The 16982-nt window shown below is 52.2% G+C and overlaps 1 protein-coding gene across 3 annotated transcripts in view; it reads left to right on the top strand.

Annotated features, from left to right (window-relative positions):
- The window catches only part of NPHP4 (nephrocystin 4), a 141737-nt gene that overhangs the window by 86641 nt on the left and 38114 nt on the right, over window positions 1-16982 (top strand). For all 3 annotated transcript variants that reach the window (XM_060088869.1, XM_060088868.1, XM_060088867.1), the window contains exons 16-17: window positions 13756-13817; window positions 15730-15837. In XM_060088869.1, coding sequence (XP_059944852.1) covers window positions 13756-13817; window positions 15730-15837 — 170 coding nt within the window. The remainder of the gene's footprint in view (window positions 1-13755; window positions 13818-15729; window positions 15838-16982) is intronic.

The following is a 16982-nucleotide window of genomic DNA, read 5'->3' as shown; positions in this document are numbered from 1 at the left end:
GCAGATTCAGAATAGCATTTGCACGTCTCTCTTGGACCCTGATTAATCATTCCTGCTTCTCTTTCACTCATAAGGACTGTTGTGGTTACACTGGGCCCCCTCCACCATCCAGGACAATCTCCGTGTCTCCAGGCCAGCTGATTAGCAACCTTAATTCCATCTGCCACCTTGGTTCCCTTGGTGGCGTTAATGCAGCGTATTCACAGGTTGTGGGGATTAGGATGTGGGCACTTGGTGGGGCGGTGGGCAGCATTATTCTGTCTGCCGCAAGAGTAAGGGCGGACCAGTCAGTTAACAGCGCTGGACTGGCTGTCCAGGTGGAAAATGGAAAATCAGATCCCAATTTCATGTTGTGTATACAAATTCTGGATGGATTACAAAACAGAACTGTAGAAATTTTAGAATCAGAAGATTAGAAAGAAGAAAGATGATAGAAAGAGCTGTTCTGAATCAATAAGGAGTGGTCCATAACAGGACAGAAAAATGGGCAAAGGGATGTGAGGAGAGAATTCACAGAGGAGAAACCAGAACAACCAATCAGCATATGCAAAAGTGCTCAGTTTCACTAGCAATCAGAGAAATGCAAATTAAAATGAGAAATCACTTCATGCCCCTTGTGTTGGAAAAACGTGGCCGGCTAATAGCATGTAGGTTGAGGAGGATTTGGGAAGCGAGGAATTCCCACCACCCAGGGAGGAATGCAGGATGTACGACCGCTTTGAAGAGCAATTTTGTAGTGTTTAGTTAATACCCTACAGCTGGGAAATGCCATTTCCAGACGCCCACTGCAGAGAGGAACTAGTTCTTATGACACGGGGCCTGTGTTTAGTGGCTGAAGCGTGGGAACGACCTGCCTGCACCTCAGTCGGGGGATGGCTGAACGAGCTGATTTATTTGGACCATGGGTGCTATACAGCAGTGAAAATGCCAAGATAGGGCTCTGCATAAAATGGATGGATTAAAGCCCTACATATGAAAAACAAAACTTGAGGAGTCTTAGAAAAAAATTTGGAGAATATTTTTATGACCTTGAGGTTAGGAAGGCTTCCTTAAACAAGATAGACAAAGCAAACCAAAAAGAGAAGACTGAGAAACGTGATAATGTTAACATGTAAAGCTTTTCTATGAGAGAAGACTCCATAAACAAAGTTAAAAGACAAGCCTCAGGACTGGGCTTCCCTGGTGGCGCAGTGGTTAAGAATCTGCCTGCCAATGCAGGGGACACGGGTCCGAGCCCTGGTCCGGGAAGATCCCACATGCCACGGAGCAACTAAGCCCGTGCGCCACAACTACTGAGCCTGCGCTCTAGAGTCCACGAGCCACAACTCCTGAGCCCACGCGCCACAACTACCGAAGCCCGCATGACTAGAGCCCGTGCTCCACAACAAGAGAAGCCACCGCAATGAGAAGCCCGCGCACCGCAACGAAGAGTAGCCTCCGCTCGCCTCAGCTAGAGAAAAGCCCGCGCTGCAGCAATGAAGACCCAACGTAGCCATAAATAAATAAAAATTTACATATATAAAAAAGACAAACAGCAGACTAAAAGATACTTGCAATACATAAAACCGTTAAAAAGTAATGGAAAGAATGAGGAGGTTAGAAGGAAGACAGATGATAGAAAGAGCTCCTCCTGATCAGTAAGAAGGAGGTAAACGACCGACAAGAAAAACGGGCAAAGGCCCTCAGAGGTCGTGGAGAGGGTTAGGTGAAAAGAGGTTTGTCAGGGTGCGCAGGCTGCCGGCTCGGGGCCAAGCCTTCACGGTTGCTGTCAGCTGCATTGAGCTTGTCGTCCTGCTGGCTGGCAGCACCGGTGGGCAGTGGCCACATGTTCATACTCCCTTTCAATCACTGCCCAACTAAATACAGATCCCCAATCTCACTGGAAACAGGGCGACCACCAGGTCAGGAGCAAATGCAGTGTCTGCACACAGAGCTACTGTTGACCCCAAAGTCCTTGATGGGCACAAACCAGTGCCCGTGTGGCCATCTAGGGAAGTGGGTTCCCGCCGGGCCGGAAAGCTTAGTGTTGGCCCTGCTTCTACCGTTTTATCTTAGCTTCTGGAAGAAAGTAAGGGAGCATTTATTCGGATAGGTTTGCTCAGCGTGCCCTCCCCTTACCCATTCAGCAAACCCTATTGACAGTCTCTGAAGTGCCAGGTACATTTTAAAAAGAGACAGTAAGTGAAAAAACCACCAAATATTTAGGTAGCAGAAAGAATGGTGTCCCACTCTGGTGTGGGGTGTTGACAGCAGGGAAGCTGTGCCTATGTGAAAAGGGAGTGTATGGGAATTCCCTGTCCTATCTGCTCAAAGTTGCTGTGAATATAAAACTGCTCTAAAGATAAAGTCCATTAAAGAATAAGACAGAGAATAATATGTGGGGAACTTAGTTATGCCTGTCTTGATTTGATTAACCTGTGTTCAGGATTTATGTTTCTGTTTCCCTATTTGAGGTTCATCTGTGGCAGAGGTCTGCAGACTCTAAGGCCAGATAGGAAATACTTTAGGCTTTGTGGGCCAGATGACCTCTGCCACGGCTACTCATCTCTGCTGGTGTTCAGTGAAAGCCATCGAGGATGTGTAAATGAACAAGTATGGATGTGTTCCAATAAAAATTTATTTATAAGTGCAGATCGTGCGCCAAACTTGACCAGTGGGCCATACTTTGCAGATCCTTTTTTTTTTCCTTTTTCTTTTTCTTTTTGTTTAATGTGTAATAGTCTTTATTGAAACATACCCAAACAGTAGCCAGAGTAATCTCTATTTTTTAATTTTTATTTTATTAAGTCCTTTGAAAATGTAATATATTTAAATGTTCAAAAAATGTTAAAGTGGGAAATAGTAAATAGATGACCCAATTTTCTAATGGGTTGCTGGTCTTTACCAGTTGATAGAAGCTCTTGTTATGTTAAACGAGCCCTTTGTGATAAGGTTGCAAATTTATTTTCTCAATTTGTCTTTTTTCTCTTGACTTTTCTTGTAGTGGTTTTGCCAGGAGTTTACAAAAATTTTCATAGTCATCTTCTTTTTTTAAAAAAATAAATTTATTTATTTATTTTTGGCTGCGTTGGGTCTTTGTTGCTGCGCGCGGGCTTTCTCTAGTTGTGGTGAGCGGGGGCTACTCTTGGTTGCAGTGCACTTCTCGTTGTGGTGGCTTCTCTTGTTATTGTAGTGCACGGGCTCTAGGCATGTGGGCTTCAGTAGTTGTGGCATGAGGGCTCAGTAGTTGTGGCTCACGGGCTCTAGAGTGCAGGCTCAGTTGTTGTGGCCCACAGGCTTAGTTGCTTCATGGCATGTGGGATCTTCCCGGACCAGGGATCGAACCTGTGTCCCCTGCATTGGCAGGCGGATTCTTAACCACTGTGCCACCAGGGAAGCCCCTCATAGTCATCTTTTTTCAGTCTTCTCTTTTAAAGCGTTAAGAGATCATATTTTAGGTAGAAAGGTCTTCCACATTCCATGGTTATAAATAATTCTCTCAAGTTTTTTTCCTAGTAATTTTAGAGCTTCCTTCTTATATATACATTTAAATCATTGATCCATTTGGAATTTATTCTTGTATAAAATATTAGTTTACATCCAATTTATATTTTTCTAGATGGCTATCCAGTTACCGCAATGCTGTTTAATTCTTAATGTTTTCCCCATTGATTTAAGACACCACTCTTATTATTTATTGAATTATTACTTGCATTTGTTTATATTAGTGGGTTCTATTTTTTTTTTTTTCTTTTTGCGGTATGTGGGCCTCTCACTGTTGTGGCCTCTCCCGTTGCGGAGCACAGGCTCCGGATGCGCAGGCCCAGCGGCCATGGCTCACGGGCCCAGCCGCTCCGCGGCATATGGGATCCTCCCAGACCGGGGCACGAACCCGTATCCCCTGCATTGGCAGGCGGACTCTCAACCACTTGCGCCACCAGGGAGGCCCCGGGTTCTATTTTTTAAAAACATTTTATTGGAGTATAGTTGATTTACAGATTTACAATATTGAGTTAGTTTTGGGTGTACAGCAAAGTGAATCAGTTATACATATACATATATCCACTTTTTTTTTTTAGATTCTTTTCCTATATAGGCCATTACAGAGTATTGAGTAGAGTTCCTTGTACTCTCCAGCAGGTTCTTATTAGTTATCTATTTTATATATAGATCCTTTCTTTTTTGTTGTCTTTATCAAGTTTTGGTATTATGAGCATGCTAGGTGTGTAAAATGAGTGTTTACTTGGGGTTCTCTAGAGAAGCAGATATACATACAGTATGGGAAGAGATATATGATGAGAAATTGGATCACACAATTACGGGGGCTGAGAAGTCCTGTGATCTACTGTCTGCAAGCTGGAACCCAGGAAAGCGGGTGGTGTAATTCAGGCTGAGTCCAAAAGTCTGAGAGCCAGGGCAGCCGGTGGCGTGGATTTCATCTGGGTCTGAAGGCCTGAGAACAGGGGGCCAAGGGCAGGAGACCGATGACCCAGCTCTGCGGTCAGGCAGGAGAGGTCAAGTTCTTCCTTCATCCTCCTTTTTGTTTTATACAGACCCTCAATGGATTCAACGAGGCCTCCATCCCCCGCCCCCCCCCCCCAACAGCGGGAAGGGCAAACTTCTTTAAAACTGAGTCACCCCTTCAAATTCGAATTTCATGCGGAAACACCCGCACAGACACACCCAGAATAATGTTTAACCAAACATCTGGGCGCCCTGTGATCCAGTCAGGTGGGCACTTAAAATTTTAAGCTTTTTCTGTGTTTGCTACCTTTTCCTGTGCTTTAAAATAGTTTAAACAGAAGGCAGGACCTGTTTCTTGAAGGTCTGATAAAACTTACCTATAAAACCATCAGGAACTTGGTGCCCTTTGAAGGGATGTTTTGACAACCACTTAAATTTCTGTTTATGGTTATTGATCTATTTAGGTTTTCCATCTCATCTTGTGTTACCTTTTGGGATACATATTCTCCAGAAAAATGGTCAATTTCATTTAGTTTACAAAGATGTTGGGCTAAAATTGTATCTAATTTAAAGCTTCTAATTTGTATCATTAAATAGCAAAAATTCAACCAAGTAAATTTTAAAGCTCTAACTGGCTTTATTGAACAATTCATGAATCAGGTAGCATCCTATCTACCAAGTAGAAAGGCACTTGGAGGAGCTGAACAAAAAGGAAGACGTTTATAGGCAGAAGGGGGAGGGGGTGAGGAAGGAGGGGGCTACCTCACCTTCCTCTGGGGGATGGAAGGGGTCCACGTGGCTGTTACCTCATTGGTGCCAACCAGAAAATTCCAAACTGGCCAGTTAAGACCACTTTCCTGGGGAATATTGAAACTGCAGTTAGGTTAGGTACTAAGCCATGGTTCGGTGACACTGGATTAGCACAAGTGACAAGTGACATGTGACTCCATTCTGGGCTGGTTGTTTCTTTTTGAAAGTATCTGTGATTAGGTTCCCTTTCTCATTCCTGATATTTTGGTGAATTTCTCCCTTTCTTGGTCAGGCTTATCCAAGGTTTCTTCACTTCATCATTCTCTTCAAAGAACTAGCTATTGGTTTTACTTATTGGTTCTCCTGTTCTTTGTTTTTGTTTCTAACTGTATCTTTAATTTTAATTAACTTAATGAAAATTTAATTGTATATGCTTTTATCAAGTCCATCCTCTTAATTTTTAAAAAGTTTAAAAAAAGTTGAATGCTTAGCATTTTTTCCATTTATCTGTTTAGGAATAATATCACTTAAGGTTCTGCAGTTTTCTTCTAGGTGCAGCGTGTACTCTCATACGTTTTGATCTTTAGTGTTCTTACTTCCTCAATTGTTGGGTTCAATTTCTGTTTGCTTCTACCTAGAATATAGAAGCGTTTTAACGTATCCCCACGTTAAAAAATACACTAAACTCTTCTTGCCCTTTCACATGGGCCCTTGCCCTCATCCTTAAAGCCCGGCTCAGATGTCTCTTCCCTGCAGAGCCTCCTTTCTGCATCTCCTGGCCTTTGTAGCTACTGCTCTTTATTTTATTTTATTTATTATTTATTTGGAAAAAGGAGTTTTATTTTTTAAATTTAACAACTGATTGTGTGGTTTTTTTTTTTAACATCTTTATTGGAGTATAATTGCTTTACAGTGGTGTGTTAGTTTCTGCTTTATAACGAAGTGAATCAGTTATACATATACATATGTTCCCATATCTCTTCCCTCTTGTGTCTCCCTCCCTCCCACACTCCCTATCCCACCCCTCTAGGTGGTCACAAAGCACCGAGCTGATCTCCCTGTGCTATGCGGCTGCTTCCCACTAGCTATCTATTTTACATTTGGTAGTGTATATATGTCCATACCACTCTCTCACTTTGTCCCAGCTTACCCTTCCCCCTCCCCATATCCTCAAGTCCATTCTCTAGTAGGTCTGCGTCTTTATTCCCGTCTTACTCCTTGATTCTTCGTGACCTTTTTTTTTTTTCTTTCAGATTCCATATATATGTGTTAGCGTACGGTATTTGTTTTTCTCTTTCTGACTTAGTTCACTCTGTATGACAGACTGCTCTTTACTTTATATCGTCTGTTGTCTGTTTCTTGCTTCTCATTACTGCTTTTGGGGTGTATCAGCCAGGTTTGCCCTGGTAACAGATAATTCCTGAATCTCACTGGTTTAAAACAGAAAGCTTTGTTTCCTGCTCTCAGTCCACGTCCGTGTGGGCTGGTGGCGGCTCTGCTCATTGTGGTCACACATGGCAGTTGTCACCTGAGTATCTCCGGCCGCCCCCCACAGCACAAAGAAAGGCCCAGAAATGACCCGCCTCCCTCCTCCCAGCTCAGGGGCTAGAGCTGGCGTGTGGCCCCACCCAGTCTCAGGGGCTGCGCAGCGTCCCAGCGAGGCCCCGGAAGGTGAAGAGGTGCCGATCCCTGGTGTGGGTATTTGTTTGGCATTAGAGACGATCATAGGAGCATCTCACCAGCGGGGACCCTGCTGATCCATCTTTCTGGTGCCCAGAGCATTCAGCACGTGTGGGTAGAGAAATGGGTCACTCAGGACTCTTCCATGATAGAAACTCAACTCAAAGTAGTTGAAATGGAGAGGGAACTGATTGGCTCACGTGATGGAAGGCCCTGACGTGAGGCCTGGCTGCGCCCTGGCCCTTGAGTGATGTGGTGAAGACCTGGTGTGTCTATCTGTCTGTCTGTCTGTCTCCCACACCTCTGTCTGCTCACCCTCCAGCTGTCCGTGGTGGCTTCCTTCCAGGCAGGGTTTCCCTACATGGTGGCTCTGGGAGCTGCTCAGTTATCCTCGGACTTAGGAATCCCAGCAGGAAGAACTTCTTTTGCTCAGTTGTCCAGTCAGAGTCCTGAGATGGAGCCCCGCCCTCTGCCGGGTCACCTGCTGTACCCTGAATGACTGGGATGGGGGTGACCCAGGTGCATCCTGGGTCACACACCCTCTCTTGTGTGGGGTTGGGCCAGCCCCCCTGACCACAGGGGGTAAGGGCTGGGAGGGTGATTCCCCAAAGGGAAACCATCAGTGCTGCCCTCGGGAGAGAGGGTGGATTCTGGATGCACCTGATGGATCGAGGGCCTGATCTCCTGTCCCAGGTCTTTCCCTGCACTCAGCTGTTTCTACCGCGTAGTTGCATCCCAGCTTTGACCATCTTTTCCTGCATTTCTTGATCTTTGAATGAGTGGAGATTGATAGTTACTGCCAGTGGGACCCGGCCTGTCTTCCAGAAGCCCACCATCTCCACCCCCAGAGAGTCTGCTGGGCACAGAGCAGGGCACTGTGTGGGCTCCAGGGAGCACTGTGGAGGTTCAGGGGGTGTGGGGACCCCACAGGGAGGGCTCCCCCACAAGGCCTCTTGCTTTGGGCTCGAGATGACCCTGTCGCCCGCTGAGCCTAGCCTCTTTCTGGGTGACTGGGTGGAGGGTGTTACTCTCCCTTGTGTGGGGCTCACCGAGCCCCAGCGTGACTTCCTAAGGTTCAGAGCTGCCGGGTGCAGAGAACCCTTTGAGTTCTCTACCAGAAGGGTTATTGCTGCGTCCTTGGCAGACAGGAGAGGATGCTTCAGCTGCTGGAGGACTCAGGGACTGAGCTCTGGTGCAGACGTGTGGTAGCAGCGTCATCTGGTTTTCAGCTCCCGTTCGGGGACCCGCAGATCTGCGTGGATGGAACCTGGTTCCATCTGGTTTATTTAATTTGGATTTATCACCGCATTCATGTCGCATTTACGTGATCGCCTTCACCCCGGGTTCCAAGCATTTGAAAACGTTGCCTCCCAAGACCTAATGTAAGAGACTTAAATACCGGCTGATGTTTAACTTATGATGGAAACTTTTCCTGCTTCAATATTTTACCAACTTATACGGTTCCTTTGGAAATCTTAATGATATGCAGCTGTCACTTTAAGTGAGGTGCTCTGGCTTTCTGTTATGAATTATCCTTTTTATTTTTTCTGCAAAATTACCAGGGAGCAAAGGTCCATTCATCGCCCTCCGCAAGGGGGTGTGTGCGGGGCCGCTAGAGGGCCCTCTGTCTCCAGGTTTTGGAACCCGGTGTTTCCCTGACCCATATTTTGCTTTTGAATGTTCTGGTGGCATCAGAATTTTGGTGTGTCTGCTTAATAGATATAAAAACAGCCGGGTAGAAGGGGCCATTGAAAATACATAACCCTGGTGTTTCCCAGAGCACACTGAGTTGGACGCTTGACGTGGTTGTGACCTCGTGTGCGGGCGACACGCTCGAGAGCGTCCTCACTGACAGGCAGCTCGCCTGCCCCGACTCGTGTCATCCAGGACATCACGCAGCAGTGGAGAGAGTGAAAGGTGTCGACTGAGCAGGGGATGGAAGTTAGCGGCCGGGAACCTAACACACCTGAGCAGCATCTGCCGGAGAGCCTGAGTGAGTGGTTCAGAGCCAGGGCTTCCAGGAGGGAGATCACGCTTCTGAGCCTGGTCTCTGAAGGTGACCCCGGCCTGGGGCTCTGGGCACGTCTCATACTTCCTACTCCTCTTGGGCCTGATTCGCCGAGACAGGGCGCCTCTGGATTCCTTCAGCACAAGAGACCCAAACCCACTCCATCGACAAGCACCCTTTACCTCTTCCTAGATTTTGCTCACTTCCTCCATTCCTGTGATCAAAGTCTTCAAGAGAATGACTTTTTAAGCCCAAATAATTAGGAATAACGGCCTTTCAAATGGGTCGGCCTTGTGAATTCTTAGTGTCTGGAGTACCACTGAATGCTGAGTCATCCTTTATTTTCAAGGTCTGACGGGGGAAAGCTGTTTTTCACAATCTTTATTTAAATCACAGAAATTGTGTCTTTGGCTGTGACGACCCCTTCCTTCCCCCTGCCCTGGGGCAAGCTGTTGGGCCCCATCCTGGAACATCCCCACAGCCCCGCCTTCCTGGTCCGAGGCCTGGCCCCTCCCTGCCTGGCCCTGAGCTGCCAGGGTTGCTAAGCAACAGCCTCCTCTCCCTTCAGTTAAGCACAGGCAGGTCTGTCTGCAGGGCAGCCTTTTCCACCACGAATCCGGCTCATCAGGCCCTGCCGGCTGATTCTCTTTTCCTCCGCCCCCCCACCCCTAGAATGCGCAGCTACGTTCAAGCAAAAGCGTTCTCTGGAGGGCAGCTTGCACTGTGGGGTAAAGGGCTTGAATGCTGCCTTTCATGCAGGGCCAGCTCCTGGTTGGTGTTCATGCATGGGGACCCCACCAGGCTTCCCAGGGAGGACAGTGGAGAGACCTCTGCCCTCTCCAGCCTGGAGGAGGTCACCAAGCCTGCTGCCTGAGCTCTCTCGTGCCTGTGTACTTACTTTCTGTCTTTCTGTGATGCTCGCGCACTCGACTTGTCAGAAATGCTGTCTGAGAAGTGCTGACCTGAAAAGTAGCCCCTCTTGCCCTGGAGCGTGGAGTGGGCTTCAGGTCCTCGTGGCCTGCACACCTCCCCACTCCCCCCAGGCTGAATGCAGAGAAGCGTGGGATGCAGGTGTGTGACCTGGCAGGATGCGGACAGCCCAGGTTTGGGGCAGATCGCAAGCCCCCTCCTGGCCTTTAGTCAAATGTAGGGCATTTGGGCTTCTAGAAGCTGAACTGAAGAGTGGACTGAACACTTGAGCTTCTGTCGACAGCGCTTTTCAGCAAGTGGAGGCTGATCGGGGAGCAATAGGGTGTCGGGGAAATTCATCTTCAGACGGGGGCGCAGCGGCCGCAGCTGCAGACGTGTCTGTCTCAAGCACTCGGTGTGGCCCTGTCTGCGTCTGTCTGTGTCGCGGTTGGCTCGGGTGGCATGGCAACCGCTGACTCAGTCCCTTCCGAGGCTGAGGTGTCCCTGAGCTGCAGAGAGCGCCTGGCAAAGCCGTTGTCTTAGTCTCTGCGTTCTTCTTTTAACCACCAGGTGATTTACCTGAAGCCAGAGCCCCGCGGCGCCACGGCCAGACGTGGATGTTATTCCCAGTGGGGTGACAGGAGGGCCCCATCTGGGGAGCCATCAGCATCCCCTGCCGCGGGACCTCATCCTCTGCGACGGGCCACCTGGTGCCATCGGTTCAGCCAGGAGCGTCGTCAGGCTCCAACAGGGACACAAAGACATACCTGATAATGATCAGTAAACTAGAATTTAAGTTATTTTAAATTCCACGGGCAGTACAGGAAAACACGCTTACTCACACGTCTAAAGGGTGGGGCTCCAGCCCCTCACTCTTCCTACCATTCCACGCATTTCAATGAATTTACCTACAGACCTTCATCCACGTGTCATTTTCTTTCTTTTCCTTTAACAGAGGTGGGATTCCCTTACGCGGGTTGCTTGGTAACTTGCTTCCCGCTCTGTAACTTGTCTTGGCAAGGTCCCACGTCAGGACCCGCCCGTCGACCTCCCCCTTTTTAATTGCTTCCGGGCTCCACACCCAGATGGACCAGCTTTAATTCAGGGCTTCCATTTTCAGGAACACGTGGGCCATTCTCCTGGTTTGCCGTTTTCAGCGGTGCTGCAGCAGAGGTTTTTGTGCACACGTCCTTGTGCGCGCTGCAGATGTCACCACGCACGCGGCCTTTTCACACACGTGAGGGCCCGCCGCATGGTTTGGTCTTGTCGGCCCCGGCAGCTCACAGCCTGGTTGTGCTCAGTGGTGGAAGGCAGGCTTCCCAGTCAGACCTCCACGCCTCCGTCGTGGCTTTTGGGAGACTTGGAGGAATGACAGTGGACGCCTCTGGAGGACACTGTGTTGTCCGGGCAAGACCGTTAGATTGTGTAGTTTGCGAAGCGACTTAATCAGCGACCGCCGCATGGAACATTAGAACAGAAAGGTTTGAAACCAAGTTAGTTTGTGGTTTTGGTGTATTTTCTCACAGCCCATGCCTCGCTGGGGTGTGTGGGTTTGGGCCCTGGGATCCCCAGCAGGCACTGCTTTCATCTGCTGCAAAGCCTTTTTTGTGCGCTTGGTTGTCTAGGAGGTTAAGATTGTATAAGTCAGGATGTAAAGAATCACCTCAAAAACACCACGCAGTACCCAGCTTAGATGAACTGGGGAAATAACGAGCGTGTGAGGAGTTTAACGGGCTTGGAGGGTGTAACGTTCCACAAGGTTCAGATCTTCCTCAACTAGAGGACACGCGGCCCGGCTCCCAAGCGCCAGGCTTCTCCGAGCAGAGGAAAACGGAGCCATTTCCTCCTGCAGGTTTTTCCTCGCTGCCAAAATCAACCCGTGTAGTTTTCAGTCTCCTTTTAGGGTGGGACAAAGGAGAACCCGGCGTGCTGCTCTTCTGTGTCATCTTCTAGACCATTCCGGGGGGCGGGGTGGTGGTGGTGACGAGTGGCTGCACGGAGCCCTGCTGTCTGGGGAGAGGCACGTGGCTTCAAGGACAGTGGGGCCCTGGCAGAATCCTGGTCTGCGTTTTGCTTCTCGTGAGATGACGTCTTTCCTGGGAAGCTAAGCTAACTCCCTCCAAAGGGAGCTCGTTTCAGGAACCGGAGGCTCCCTGGACTAGAGGGCGCCGAGTTCTTTGGAATCACGTTAACTTGGCTTTGAGAAAGGAGCTGGGCTGGCGAGGGGCTGGAGAGCCTGTAGCTCAGCTCAGGGGGGACCAGCGGAGTTGGGGGCCTCCCTCCACGCTGCACCCCGCTTTCCCCGCCCCCTGTTCCTCATCAGCTAGATCTCTTCTCCTGGGGTGAGCCTGCAGTGCCTTCTCCAGGTGGATTCCGAGGTGGCTGGAAGGGGCTTTGGGGGCATGTCGGCCCCAGGGCACAGCAGGGCCGGCTAGGGGGTTGCTTCCCACGTGCGGTTCCTGCCTGGTGGCTGAAGCTGCACTGTGTTGGGATTCAGGGCTGCCAGGGGAGCCGGGTGTCCTCCCTTCAGACTGCACAGCATCCAGAGTCATGGCCCTCGTGTGCGCTGGCCGGTTGGTAGGTGCTAGGTGCCGCCCGCGCCTGCCCCATGCCATGTGCCCTGGGGCTTGGGGGCCACGGGCTCAGGTGAGCTGCTCATGGGCGGCACCCGGTCTGGGGCTCAGACGTGGCTATGTGGGGACTTGGGCAGCAGAGACCACCGGGGAGGGAGGGCGGGCCAAGTGCGGGCAGTCAGGGCCACACGCGGGTGACAGGAGCAGGGCTAGTTACCTGGGGGTGGGGCACGATTTCTCAGGGCCCAGGACGTCCTGAAGTCCAGCTGGCGGTGGCATCCACATGCAGCGGTCAGAGTCGGGTCACTGTGAAGGGGACCGAGGTGCATTAGGAAGGTGCGGTCCTCAGGGAGACCAGACATGTCACCTCGGACAGGTGCCCGGTCCCACCTGGGCCTTCGGGGGAGCGGAGGGGGCCCTGTCAGGTTGGGCCCCGGTCAGCGGGCAGCCCCACCATTGACTGGAGGCGGTGATGTTGGCGGCGGACGGCGGAAGCGCGCGTGTGTGGGCTGATGGGGAGGTGATGGGTGGCCCCAGACGCCGGAGCACAGTGCTCAGAGTCTGGGGGTTTCAGGGACTAGAGTGATGCCTGGACTCCGAGACAGGAGTGCAGGGCCTGGGATGGGGGTGGAAGCAGCACAGGCAGACTCCAGCCCGGTCCTGCCCCGGGCCACCGTGCGGTGACCGTGCTTGGCGGGTGGGGGAGACAGCGCCGTGGGGGTGGTTGCTCCCTCCGCAGTCGGGCACCTCAGGCGCTGCAGGAACCAGCCTCGCATCACCCAGGGCAGGGGCGCCCTCGGCCCCTCGCTCCAGGGACCCCGTGGAGGACCGACCTCGACTATTCCCGGTACGAACACGCCCGCACTCACACCCCTAGAGTGAGCGGGCCTCAGGGGACGGGCTGTGAGTGATGGGAGAGCCGGAGCTCCCAGCCGTGCGTGCGTCTGTTTAGAAGTTTCTTATGTAACAGAACAGCAAGTGGGCCCCAGCCAGGGAAGCACCGGCCCAGGCAGACATCAGAACCTGGCCCCACGAAGGCAGGGGAGGGTGAGCAGGGGAAAGGGCCGGTGAGCCTTGAGGTGTGTGTACGAGAGCCTCAGGTGTCTGACAGCCTCACATCTCCCTGAGCGCACACGGAGTGAGCCTCATGAGCAGGGAGAAGGAGGCCGAGGAAGTGGGCAGCGAGCTCGAGCTCCATCCTGCAGGCGGTGACTGGGGACGGCGCCCCGGGTCTGCTCGCCAAGCACTGGGGCTGCCCAGTGGCCGCTGCCCAGCTCCGAGCACCGGTTACCGCCAAGGGGAGACTCGCGCCAGGCCTGCCTGAGCCGGGCTCCGGTGCCCTTGCCCCACCCAGGCTGATGGCCCCTCCCCGGCCCCTGTGCTTCCTCCCAGGCCTGCCAGCACCACCGCCCCGGGGGCTCACCACCCTGCAGGACTCGCCAGCGGGACCAGGGGTAAGTCCAGGCCCGAGAGGCCTGTTTCGGAATTCCACAGTCAAGTATTTAAAGGTTCTGGGTGCGGGAAAGTCCCCTTTGCATCTTTAAGAACAGTTGATGTCCTGTTTACTTGTGTGGGCTGGGAAGTGTCCCCCAGGGGTCGGGGTGCAGGTATCCTCAGCCGCCCTCCTGCCTGTCTCCGCGGCGGATCCCTGGTGCCCTGCTCCCGGCGCCGGCTGTGAGGGCCGTGGCTTCTGCTGGTTGTTAACGATCCTCCAGTTGCCGTGGAAGGCCTGTGTCCGCACTCGAGCTGATGCGTTCTCCCGCAATTATGTCTGACGGCTGGGAACCTTTCAGGACTGAATGGCCTTTTTTCCTCTTCTGAGACACGGAGGAGCGCTCTTTGCCGCCTCCTCTCCTGACCCTCTGCTAGGAGAGGGCGCCGGTGAGGCTGTGGCTTCCCCAGGCAGCAGCCGGGCAGGTGCGCCGAGCAGCTGGTGCTGGAGGGGCAGGGCGGCGACGACAGAGGCCAGCACGTCGGCGGGCCTGTCGGAGAGCAGACGTCTCCTCCGGTGCTAGGAGCTGCGGCCGCCCCTCAGGGATCCTGAGCCAGTTGTGGGTCTGCCCGTGGCTCGGGGCTGGCTCCGGCCAGCGTGGTTTTTGAATGAGGTCAGAGTTGGCTTGTCTTCCTGATGACCTTGTCTGCCAACATCACCCTGGACGTTGACTTTCTGGAAAAGTTGAATGATTCGGTATCCAGGGCTGTCCCCAGGATGTGGCTTCAATGTGGACCGTGCAGCTGGGAAACTGGACCAGAAGTGAATGTGGTGTTTGCCCGAAGACACGTGTTTGGGGACAGCCTCCCGGGCCCTGCTGGCCTGTCCCAGCATTTTCCCTCCAGCGGTTGGCATGGTGCCCCTAAGTGCTGAGGGGCCACAGGGCAGCACCTCCAGCCCCAGAGGCAGGAGGCGCTCACGGCAGCTTGTGGGCTCTGAAGGGAAGCTGAGCAGACCCTAAATTCTTCTCTGCCCCTAAGATGCTGCCCGGATCCCCCAGTGCCCCTCGCCCATTTCTTCAACACCTCATCATGGGTTGGGTCCTTCTCTGTACCAGCACCAGCCCCCTCCGCCCCACCGGGCCAGCTGTCACTGCTGATGACAGACGTCTCATTTGTTAACGTGTACATCATAAATAGAGACCAGGATTTGAGAGACGGGTCTTCAGTAGAGCAAGGGCCCCCCACCTCTTCACACCGGCCTTTTAGAGCAACGTTCGTTTTCCTCACGTTAGTCACGTTTACCTGACCCTGTGCCGGGTACCTTGCCAAGCCCTTTCTCACAGTAGGCCTGGGATCTAGGTACTGTTAGCACCCCCATTTTACAGGTGAGGAGACTGAGGCAAGACCAGGTTAGTTACGCGACTTGCCCACGTCACGTGGCAGTGAAGTGGTGGAGTGGGGCTTCCAGGGCCCACGTCAGCTGCCACCATGGCCACTGCTTTAACGGGCGGGTGCATGTCGTAGGAACACAGGTGGTTAGAATCAGAAGGGGTCTTGGAGAAGTTCAGTCCAGGGGTGGACGTGAAACCCAGAGAGGTTCAGAGACAAGCCGGCCCTGCAGCCCGAGTGTCAGAGAACCCACCCGGCTTCCCTGGCCATTTCCCCTTCTCCACTTGCTTTTCCTTGTTAATAATATTTTTATTCACATATTACGATGTGGGAGAAACCATAGAATTGCCCCTCTCGGTAGTTAGAAAAGAAGCAATTAGACGTGATGCTGGGTTCCAGGAGATTCCAGACCTCACTGCTCCCTGTGGCCGCATCAGAGTCCTTCCTTCCTTCCCAGGGGCCTGTGCCAGCGGGGGGTGGGAGGGACTTTGTGAAGTTACTGGGGTGCATTTTGTCGTCTTACCCAAGCTTTCTTCCCTTCAGCTGTCGCTTTCCCAGCTGGCGGCTTCCCCACAGTACCCAGCTCAGCACCGCTCGGCCGAAGCCTCCTCAAAGCCACCGGGGAGCCCTGTGCTCTCCCTGGCCCCGGGGGTAAGTAGCCTGCCCCTCCTCCCGCCTGCCTCCTTCCAGGGAATGGCTCCGAACTCCTGACTTCTGTGGAAGTCTCTGACTTTGTGAGCTGCCCTGGTCCTTGGTGAGGTGACCGAGACCTTCCTGGGTTCTCTGTGATGCAGGCACTGGGATGGGGGCTGGACATCACCTCCTTCCAGCTTTAAATATTTGCCACCATCCGTCTTGGTGACCAAGGGTATTTGGTCTGGGAGCTTTTCCTGCCACAGGGCTTGATTTAGGCTTTGCTCTACCTGAGAAGACAAAGTAAAAGCGCCCTTAGATCTCTGAACATGAGAGGAAAGGGAAGGTTTTGCTGGAGATGTAAATAGAGGTCAATCCAAGTTGCCAGCTCCCCCTCCAGGACGCTCGCCCTGCGGCTGGAGGAGAGTTTGTGGAGCCCACCGTCCCCAATCCCAGTGGAGCTAATGGGCTAAAATAGGCCTGTTTCCTTCTACTGAACTTGGGGGACTCATGTAGAGTTTGCTGGTTCACCTGCAAACTTCAGTCTTGCCTTGGAAGTCTGTTGAGAAAAAATGTTTCATTTAATTACTTCCTTGAAAACCCTCATGGTGAAATGCCTGATTCTAAAATATACCTGGGCTCGTGTCATTATGAAGAGCCTTCATCTCTTCTGTTACCGGTGCCTGAGGCCCGTGTTCCTTGCCTCTGGTCACGTGGGGCTCCTTCTAAATGAAACGGGAAGCTTGGGAAGCCAGTTGGAGAGAGAACGTCCCAGACCCCGTCAAGCTCTTCCTTTAGACAGAGGTGGGCGGTGAAAGCCTAGAGCATTCGGTGACGTGGGAACAGGGAAGCATTTACACAAGCTCGGGGGCTCCGTCCCAGTCTCCCAGGCGTTATTGGAGATGGTTTCATCTTTCTGTTCCGTAGACATGGTTTTGATGTTAATTTGCCTTCTCAGGCATCAGATGTCTCCTGTGCTACTGAGCTGTTCAAAAAATTATGATTCCTGGGCCTCCCTGGTGGCGCAGTGGTTAAGAGTCCGCCTGCCGATGCAGGGGATACGGGTTCGTGCCCCGGTCTGGGAGGATCCCATATGCCGCGGAGCGGCTGGGCCCGTGAGCCATGGCCGCTGAGCCTGCGCGTCCGGAGCCTGTGCTCCGCAA

The sequence above is a fragment of the Mesoplodon densirostris genome, chromosome 2 (genome assembly GCF_025265405.1).
Source record: "Mesoplodon densirostris isolate mMesDen1 chromosome 2, mMesDen1 primary haplotype, whole genome shotgun sequence".
Lineage (NCBI taxonomy): Eukaryota > Metazoa > Chordata > Mammalia > Artiodactyla > Ziphiidae > Mesoplodon > Mesoplodon densirostris.
The sequence above is the reverse complement of the archived record's forward strand: the minus strand, read 5'-3'. Positions and strand labels throughout refer to the sequence as shown.